General features: G+C 46.3%; 1 protein-coding gene across 1 annotated transcript; it reads right to left on the reverse strand.

Moving 5' to 3' along the window:
• Positions 1 to 554: 554 nt before the first annotated feature.
• LOC310683542 (uncharacterized protein) lies at positions 555 to 9,714 on the reverse strand (the record flags this gene model as incomplete). The annotated part of the gene is made up of 4 exons (XM_083453474.1): positions 555 to 593; positions 1,216 to 1,455; positions 3,421 to 6,194; positions 8,532 to 9,714. The coding sequence occupies 4 exons, from the start codon at positions 9,712 to 9,714 to the stop codon at positions 555 to 557; spliced, it is 4,236 nt and encodes a 1,411-aa protein (XP_083309600.1).
• Positions 9,715 to 10,728: the final 1,014 nt, after the last annotated feature.

A 10,728-nucleotide genomic window follows, 5' to 3' on the forward strand; every position in this document is an offset into this window, starting at 1 on the left:
AAGGCTGTGATGAAGCAAAACGCCAACATTTCTAGTGAGGTCAAACTTCTATTTAAAGAAGCAACTTTAGTTGTGATGCTGACTAATAAAGTAGAATCATTTGTGATCACGTGACTTCCAGGTGACGTGAAACAAGATTTTTAAAAGAAAGTCCCTTGCATATCTCCAGGTTCAAAAAAGGATCAAGAAGACTTTGTAGCTGGAGACTTGCCGCCAGTCAAAACAGGCAATACTAGGCCAGGTGGGGAAATAATCTGACTTTTCATAAGGCAGCTTCTTATGTTTCTGTGGCTCAGTCAGAACACGTTTACTTAAAAACAACAACACCGAGAAAGGAGTAGGTCTGCATGAATCTGTCAGCTTCTCTTTTTTCTAGGCTTAAGTTCACTTTGCTGCACTTCTGCTTCACTTTGCAATTTGTTTCTTTTAAAAATAATGTTCTCACAAAGTTGTCAACATTTCATTGTGCATTTCTCCAAATATGCACATTTTTGCAAGCAGGTTTTTCTAACAATGCATTTCACCGCTATTGGTGTTTTTATGCATGCTTTCCCCTAATGCCACATTTTCGGCCCTTTTTTCCGGTTGCAGAACTGCAATGCAAAATTCAGAGAATTGCAAATTTTGAAAGTGAGCTGTTTGAGTTTGCATATCATTTCAGAAAATGTGAACTTGGTAGGCTCGCATTAAAATATAAACAGAGCCATATTTATTCCTGATCCGTACGGATCCTTATACTTGGAATAGTCAAGTACTTTTGTGGGGAAGCACCCCGAGATGACAAATGCAAATTTGGAAAATCAGGGAGTGCCTGAAAAACTGGGAGAATAGCGCAGTAAAGAAGGATGGTTTCAGATAAGTGGATTCTGACAAAGGTAGATAGGAGACAAAATCTCCACCACCTTCAAATGCAGCAATTAAAAGAAAAAAGGTGTAGGAAACTGCTGGCCCTGAAGAGGCTGCTAAACCAAACTCTCTCTCTGTCTCTCTCGTAACCTACCCTGGAATGCTATAGTGAAGGACAGGTGTGAGAGAGAAATAAAATAAATAAGCAAACTGTAGCCCTCCAGTTGTTATTGGACTTCAGCTCCCATCAGCCCCAGCCAGCATGGCCAACAGTCTGAAATGAGTGGAAGTCCAGCAACAACTATAGATTCCCAACCCCTGGCGCCACTTCCTCAGTTTTAATAAAACCACACAGAGATGGGCTCTTACTCTGACAAGGCCATATTCGTACTTGACCATGGTGATGTTGGAGCCATAGACAGAGATGGTGACCTGGCTGACGAAAGAGAACCGGGAGTTCTTCTGGCTCTTGGTGTAGATATGGAAGAAAGGTAGAGCCGAAGTGGGTTGGCAGGTCTTAACCACGGTGTAAGTGCAGGTACCTTGGAAATCGTAGCTGCGTCCGTCAAAGGTGTGGTAGTGGGGTTGTCCAGAGGCCCAGCAGATTGACTGGGCGGGTGAAACAGACACACACTTGGGGACACCATTCACAACTTTACAGGTGGTGCCTCTCTTGCAGTGAATTGTGCGGCATGCTTGTGCTGCTACTGGCACACATTTGGGATGTCCATTTATAACTTGACATACAGTTCCCCTTTGGCAATGGGTACTATGGCAGGAGCTCGGCAGAGGGACGCACTGGGGCCAGGCATTCACAATCTGACAGACAGTCCCCACACTGCAGCGGAATTTGTCACAGGAAGGTGGGTTGTGCACACATTGGGGGAATCCATTAACAAGCCGACACACAGTCCCCACTTGACAATGTACAGAAGCGCAAGAAGGTGCTGCTGCTGGAACACATGTTGGCTGGCCATGTGCAATCTGGCACACCATTCCCTGTGTACAGTGAGTTTTGTTACAGGAAGACAGAATGGGTACACAAGTTGGCAAGCCACTGATGACCTCACAAACAGTCCCTCTTTGACAATGTGCTCTGTCGCAGGATGGTGGGACAGCAACACATCTGGGCCAGTAGTCCACAATTTTACAAACTGTCCCATCTTGGCAACGGAAGTGGTCACAGGAAGGAGGGCTCGGAACACATTGGGGCCAACCGGAAATCATGTGACACACTGTCCCTGCACTGCAACTGAATTTTGCACAGGAAAGTGGGCTGGGAACACATTGGGGCCCACCAAAAACCTTTTGACATACAGTCCCAACGTTGCAGCTGACATTTCCACAGGAGGGTGGGATGGGAACACATGTGGGCCAACCATAAACAATTTGACACACAGTCCCTGCACTGCAGCTAAATTGGTCACAGGAGGGTGAGATTGTAACACATCTGGGCCAACCATAAGCCATTTGACACACAGTGCCTGCACTGCAGCTGACATTTCCACAAAATTGTGAACTGGAATGGGGAACGCATTTGGGCCAACCACTACTGATCTCACATACAGTCCCTTCTTTGCAATGGAACTTGTCACAGGAAGGCGAGATGAAAATACACCTTGGATGCCCTTCATATATCTCACACACAGTCCCTGCATGACAGCTGATTTTTTCACAAGCAGGTGGGCTCATACGGGCAACACATTTGGGCCAACCACTGCTGATTTCACAAACTGTCCCTTCTTTGCAATGAAAATTGTCACAGGAAGGTGAGACAGAAATACATCTTGGATGCCCTTCGTATATCTCACACTTGGTCCCTGCACTGCAGCTGAATTTTTCACAGGAAGCTGGGTTGGAATGGGGAACGCATGTGGGCCAACCACTGCTGATTTCACAAACTGTCCCTTCTTTACAATGGAACTTGTCACAGGAAGGCGATAGGGAAATACATCTTGGATGCCCTTCGTATATCTCACACTTGGTCCCTGCACTGCAGCTGACTTTTTCACAGGATGACAAGCTGGAACGGGGAACACATTTGGGCCAACCACTACTGATTTCACAAACTGTCCCTTCTTTACAATGGAACTTGTCACAGGAAGGCGAGACGGAAATACATCTTGGATGCCCTTCGTATATCTCACACTTGGTCCCTGCACTGCAGCTGAATTTTTCACAGGATGACAAGCTGGAACGGGGAACGCATGTGGGCCAACCACTACTGATTTCACATACAGTCCCTTCTTTACAATGGAACTTGTCACAGGAAGGCGAGACGGAAATACATCTTCGATGCCCTTCATATATCTCACACTTGGTCCCTGCACTGCAGCTGACTTTTTCACAAGAGGACAAGCTTTGACGGGGAACACATTTGGGCCAACCACTGCTGATTTCACAAACTGTCCCTTCTTTGCAATGGAACTTGTCACAGGAAGGTGAGATGGAAATACATCTTGGATGCCCTTCATATATCTCACACTTGGTCCCTGCACTGCAGCTGACTTTTTCACAGGATGACAAGCTGGAACGGGGAACACATTTGGGCCAACCACTACTGATTTCACAAACTGTCCCTTCTTTACAATGGAACTTGTCACAGGAAGGCGAGACGGAAATACATCTTGGATGCCCTTCGTATATCTCACACTTGGTCCCTGCACTGCAGCTGAATTTTTCACAAGAGGACAAGCTTTGATGGGGAACACATTTGGGCCAACCACTACTGATTTCACAAACTGTCCCTTCTTTGCAATGGAACTTGTCACAGGAAGGTGAGATGGAAATACATCTTGGATGCCCTTCATATATCTCACACTTGGTCCCTGCACTGCAGCTGAATTTTTCACAGGATGACAAGCTGGAACGGGGAACGCATGTGGGCCAACCACTACTGATTTCACAAACTGTCCCTTCATTACAATGGAACTTGTCACAGGAAGGCGAGATGGAAATACATCTTGGATGCCCTTCATATATCTCACACTTGGTCCCTGCAGTGCAGCTGACTTTTTCACAAGAGGACAAGCTTTGACGGGGAACACATTTGGGCCAACCACTACTGATTTCACATACAGTCCCTTCTTTGCAATGGAACTTGTCACAGGAAGGCGAGACAGAAATACATCTTGGATGCCCTTCGTATATCTCACACTTGGTCCCTGCACTGCAGCTGACTTTTTCACAAGAGGACAAGCTTTGACGGGGAACGCATGTGGGCCAACCACTACTGATTTCACATACAGTCCCGTCTTTGCAATGGAACTTGTCACAGGAAGGCGATACAGAAATACATCTTGGATGCCCTTCGTATATCTCACACTTGGTCCCTGCACTGCAGCTGACTTTTTCACAGGAGGACAAGCTGGAATGGGGAACACATTTGGGCCAACCACTACTGATTTCACATACAGTCCCTTCTTTACAATGGAACTTGTCACAGGAAGGCGATACAGATATACATCTTGGATGCCCTTCATATATCTCACACTTGGTCCCTGCACTGCAGCTGACTTTTTCACAGGATGACAAGCTGGAACGGGGAACACATTTGGGCCAACCACTACTGATTTCACAAACTGTCCCTTCTTTGCAATGGAACTTGTCGCAAGAAGGTGAGACGGAAATACACCTTGGATGCCCTTCATATATCTCACACACAGTTCCTGTATTGCAGGTGAATTTTTCACACGAGTTTCTAATGGGAATGCAGGTGGGCCAGTCATCAACTAATTTACAAAGTGTTCCTTCTTTGCACTGGATTTTGTCACAAGAGGCTGGGATTGGAACACACATTGGCCAACCATCTATAATTTCACAAGTAGTCCCATCCCTGCAGCCGAGTTTGTCACAGGTGGGTGGGATAGGCACACACTGAGGCCAACCATCAACCATTTTACAAGTTGTCCCCTCACTGCAATGGATTTTGTCACAGGACGGTTGGATTGCTGTGCACTGGGGCCAACCTTGGATGATTTTACAAACGGTCCCTTGTCTACAGTAGACGTTTTCACAGGAGTGAGGGGCTGGAACACATTCTGGCCATCCGTTAACTGTTTTACAGATGGTTCCCACTTTACATTGCAACTTGTCACAGGTGGGAGGGATGGGAATGCATTTGGGCCTTCCGTCGATGAATTTGCAGGCAGTCCCCTCTGCGCATTTTGTTTTCTGACATGAAGATGGCAAAGGCACACACGTGGGCCAGTTATGCACTATTTCACATACAGTTCCTTGTCTGCATTTATATCTGTCACAGGAAAGTGGGATGGGTATGCATGTTGGCTTGCCATCAACCATTTCACACACGGCCTCTTCTGTGCAAACAAAGGACGCACATGACATTGGTTTATCTGGGATGCACGTCGGCCAGCCATTGACAATATCACACACTGTTCCCGTTTTGCATTCAGTATTCTCACAGGAGTGCGGCAGGGGCACGCAGCTGGGCCACCCGTTCACCATTTCGCAGACATTTCCCACTGCACACTGGATTTTGTCACAGGATATTACGGTGGGCACACACTTGGGCATGCCATCGGTGATCTCACAGATTGTCCCTTCTTTGCAGTGAATCGTGCCACAGGAAGGTGCAGTGGGCACGCAGGCGGGAATCCCATTAGCTATCTTACATAGTGTCCCCTGCTTGCAGTGAACTTTGTCACAGGACGGCAGGACGGGTACACACCTGGGCAAGTTGTTCACAGTCTTGCATTCAGTGCCAGCCACACAATTTAAATTGGCACAGGATGGCCCTGGGACACACTTAGGCCAACCATCCACAATATTACACATAGTCCCTTGCTCGCAGACAGTATGCAGGCAGGATGGTGGCAATCGGACACACGTCGGGTAGCCATCGATCACTTCACACATGGCCCCTTTATCACAAAGAAGGACACCACATGATGCTGTTACCGGGACACATTTAGGCTGACCATGGACAACCTCGCATTCAGTCCCAACTTCACATTGGACTTTGTGGCAGGAAGGCTGGTGGGGCACACACTGGGGCCAGCCATTGATGAGGCTGCACACTGTTCCCGGCTTGCATTGAGTATTCTCACAGGATGCCGGTGCTGGGATACATTTAGGGAAGCCATCAGCTAGGTCACATATTGACCCTTCTTTGCACTGGACTTGATGACAAGATGGTGGGTGAGGGACACACCTGGCATGGCCCTCTACTATCTTGCACACTGTCCCCTCTTGGCATTGGATGGTATTGCAGGTCTGAGGTTCTGGGACGCATTGTGGCTGATTGTGCGTAATGCTGCATACGTATCCCTTTCCACAACTCGTTCCACTGCAGGGGATGGGATGAGGGCTCAGTGGAGGCAGGGCTGCTAGAAAACACAAAGAATCACTGAGGGTAAATGGAAGAGCTATCAGTACAGAAATATCTTGGAAGGCCCAGAAAGACATGAAAGAGAAAAGGAAATAATAGACTATGAAATAACGCCCTGTTCCACAGAATCTCAAAGCCTGTCCCCCACCACCAACCATTTCTGTACATCATGGGTGAGGAACCTGTGGCCTTCCAGATGTTGTTGGGCATCAGCTTCCATCAGCCCAAGCCAAGCATGACTGATGAAAAAGGGATCATGGGACTGCAGGTTTCTTCATATAGCACTGTCCTCCCTTCTTTCCTCCCATATCAACCTACCTGTGCACTCAGCTAATCAGAGAAGGCTCTTTGTGTTCAGCCCTAAGGAGAAGCAGGTCATGTAAGTACAAAAGCACATAGAAACACAGCAAGCGGCCTCCTACAAAGTCAGACCATTGGCCCAACAAGCTCAGCATTGTCCACACTGACTGGATGTGGCTCTGCAAAAGTTTCAGATAGGGAGTCTTTCCCGGCCTTACCAGGAGAAACCAAGGATTGAGCCTGGGGCCTTCTGCATGCAAAGCAGTTCTTCAAGCACTTCCTGCAAAGCAGTTCTTCAAGCACTTCCTCTTTGCCTTTGCCTTACACTTTTGGTGTCCCTCACTCCCTTGCTAGCTGGCTGATCAGCTGGAACTGTTGCTTGCAGAAGGTGGTCAGTTCTAGACCATTTCAGGTTGTGTCTATGTTTCAGGCTCAGTCCTTGGCACCTCTGTTTACAAGAGTCAGGTAACAGGAGTTGGGTAGGGCCCTGCAGCTCTGCTGCCAAGGAAAGCAGATCGTTCTGGACTAGGTGAGCAAATGGTCCGACATGTCATAAGATCACTTCTGTTTCCCTTTTTTGCCAAATTGCGTGATGTACCTGTGCTCTTCAACCTTGGGTCCCCAGCTGTTGTTGAACTACAACTGCCACCATCCAAAGCTGGCTGGGGATGATGAGATATGGGATACAGCAATATCTGGACACCCAAGATGGGAGAACACAGTGCTGCATGACACTTCTCTCAAACTTCCGTAATTCCCTTACTAAAGAGGCCTAAATGTTCCATAGTAGCAGTTTAATCCTTTGATCACTCACTTGTCAGAGAGAATCCAGAAAATGGAATTGCCAATCTATTGCATTCCAGTGCTTTCTGTGTTCCCCATCCACCTTTTTCAGACCTGATTTGCATCGATTTTTAAAGTTAAAAATGCAACAGAAGTGCACAGGTAATGTGACTGAAGCTTTTCAGGGCTAATGCCCTTTTAATTAGAAATTTCCTTATTGGGTCTTATGCTTCCTGCTCAGTAGGGACATGACATTATAGATTGATTTTATTTTGAAAATTTCTAGACTGCTTGGTGTGTGTGTGTGTGTAAAGTGAACATATAATAAAATCATTAAGCAAATCATAAGTACATTTAACATTGAATTTCTTAGCTCCTGTTCTTTCAAGGGAGGCAATCTTTGCTCATTGGTTTGCTCTCATTCTTTTTCTTTTCTTTTCGTCAACTGCAATTTATAAAAAAAGAAAGAAGTGAGGAAATGAAGAATCAAAGCCCCTCTGATTAGAACAGGAACTAATTAATTAAGAAGCTTTTAAGAGGCAATTTCTCTCTAATACTACAGTTGGTAGGAGCCACACAGAGGGAACTTCTTCATAAAATTGTAGGGATATTTACTGAATGAGGCCTCTGAATAAACATTATTGTAGGATCTAGGCCTTGCTGGTGGGCAGGGTCCGCCCCCCCAGCCAGAACTCATTAGAACTCAGCTCCGGCACCTTTCAGGTGGGTGCCATTGCCATTCTAAGAGAATGAGGGAGGCGTTCACTGTGAATTCTGGCACCTCTTTTTCTAGAAAACTAGCATTGCTGGTGGGCTTTGCTAAATTTAGTAAAAGCATTAAATACTGCATGGAATGACCATTTTAATCCCTCTTCCAGCAGATTGGGTACAAGCAATGCCTTAGCAGTGCTCAATGGCTCTAGTGCAGAAGCAAACTTTGCCTTAATTGTGCTCAGACTGAAAAAGACACAATAGCTCCTGCACCAGAGACTGGACACTGGTGGTCTTCCAACAGTTGCTGAACTACAACTCTTGCCATCCCTGTTCATTGGCCAGGTAGTTGAGAGTTGGAGTCCAACAACATATGGAAGGCCGCAGCTTCCTTACCTCTGGGATATGGTGATATAGGTTAAGAAGAAGAAATAGATATGGCAGCTGGAGATGACTTTGAGATCTTGGATACATCAGGGGAACTCTGGATGTTCAGCATGTAACAGGAAGGATGGAAAGGAGGAAGGAAGGCAGGACTTACAATGGATGGCAAAGGCCACAGAGCCATAGCTATTGTGTGGGGCGACCCCAATGCTCAGAAGGCTGAAGGTAGACTTGGGGTGTTCTACAAAGTGCATTGCCTGGTGCCCACTGAAGATGAACTCAGTCCAGGAGTAGGAAGTGCCTGGTATGACCCGCCAATGTGCATAATGCAGTGGTTGCTTGTCTAAGGTAATGCTCTGGCACGTTCTGCTCTCTGCGACAATGAGTCCCAGGTTGTGGAAGCCTTCCTGACCCAGGATGCCGTAGGATTTGGAGTAGTCAGACATTGCAGGGACACCAGAGAGGAAGGGGTCATAGGGAACACCCTCTTTGACCCCTCCTGTGGCGTAGAACAGCACTTGGACACCCACATTGGAAGAGATGTACAGGGGCTTTTGGGCTCTCACTTCAACTGCAATCACCTGCCCATCTTGCAAATGGTGCTTGGCATAATGGGTGCCAGAACGGATTTGGAGGTGTGTTGTCTGGCAAGCAGCCACATAGGCCACATCGTAATTGGTCTGGAAGGGCAGTGGGGCTACCAAGAATTCTTTGCCCCATTTCCGGGTGGAAAGCAGCTGCTCAGAAACATGCTGGCAATTGTCATGTGCCCAAATGCAGCTGTGGCCAGACAAGACTACAACCGGCTTGTGAGAGACCACTTTGGTGCCAGAAAGGTCCTGGTGGCTTTGGATCTGGACAGCTTGGTAAGCTTCAAGGGAGACCACAAGCTTGCTTCCTGGACCATACGTCACTCCATGGAAAGTCACTTGGCCGGTGACATAGATGAAGACTTGAGTAGGGTCCTGGCTGGATACCACGGAAAACTCCTGGAACCCCTTGGAAGGCTCTCCAAGAGGTGTAACCACGTAGTGAGTATTCCCAAGTAAATACCTGGGGTAGACAACTGTGGTGGCAATTGAGTTGGGTTTGGAGCTAAGTGAGAGGACCGTGACATCATGGGAGGCCCTGACGATGACGGCAGAGTGGAATTTGTTGCTTCCAACCATTTCGACGTTACTTGGCAACTGTACTGGCACGGTCTCACCACGCTTGACAGCAAAGTCCCTCAGGAACTTGGTCTTGTAGACAGCAACAGTGACAGAGGTGCCATCTTTTAGGCCAGTGACGAAGAGTTTGAAACTGCCTTCCTCAAAGCTTTTCTGCAACCCGTTCTGCATGAAGGCTGTTATGAAGTGCTTCCCTTGGGTTCGCCCAGAAACTCTACCTAAAGAGATGAAAGAGGGATGCATTTGCTGAAATAATTGAAAATCAAAATGGCTCTCAAGGCAGTATTCTGCCTCTGAAGGCAGAATCAAGCTGAAGGTTTATATATCCCAGCCTACTGTTCTCACAGTGGCAAACCTGATGCCTATGGGAAGACAGCGAGCTGTACTGTTTTCAGGGGCTGCTAAACCATTTTTATTCTAGCAAGCCTATCCAGGTATGTAACATTTGTAATAATTACTGGTTTTATTTTGTACATTATTATTATTATTATTATTATTATTATTATTATTTAGACTTACTAGTCACTTGTTAGGTAAAGAGCTCAAAGTGACTTGCATGACTTTTTTTAGACTGTTTTTTTTTTTTTGTAAACAAGCTACAGGTCTTTTGTTCTAGCAAGAGGTATATCAATTTTGTTAAATGAAAAATAGTGAGTGCAACATAGATTGCAGGTTGCACATGGGCCCCAAAGCACTTTAATCTATAGTTTTCTGTTAGAACACAAAAGTTTATAGCCATGACTATACTTACCACACAGAAGAGCAATCCAGGCCCATAGAAGCAACATTTTGATCATACTTCAGCCTGGAATGTAAAAATATAAAACATCTGTTGGAATTCCGGAATAAGCTGTATTCAGCACTAATGTTGGGTTATTCTTGGTTCCATACCCTCCAACATTTCTCCATTGAAAATAGGGATGTCCCATTTCATAATGATAATTTTACTATTTAAAGTCCACACATCTTACTGAGTAGCCCCAGCCACTCTGGGCAGCTTCCAACATATATAAAAACATAATAAAACATTAAACATTTTTTTAAAAACCCTTCCCTATACAGGATTGCTTTCTGATGGCTCAGGGGTCGGATAACTCCATACCGTCCAACATTTCTCCAGTGAAAATAGGGACATCCTAAGGAAAAGTGGAACATGCTAGGATCAAATCAGAAACTGGGATGGTT

Source organism: Podarcis tiliguerta, assembly GCF_965153285.1.
Source record: "Podarcis tiliguerta genome assembly, chromosome: 8".
In the NCBI taxonomy this organism is placed as follows: Eukaryota; Metazoa; Chordata; class Lepidosauria; order Squamata; family Lacertidae; genus Podarcis; species Podarcis tiliguerta.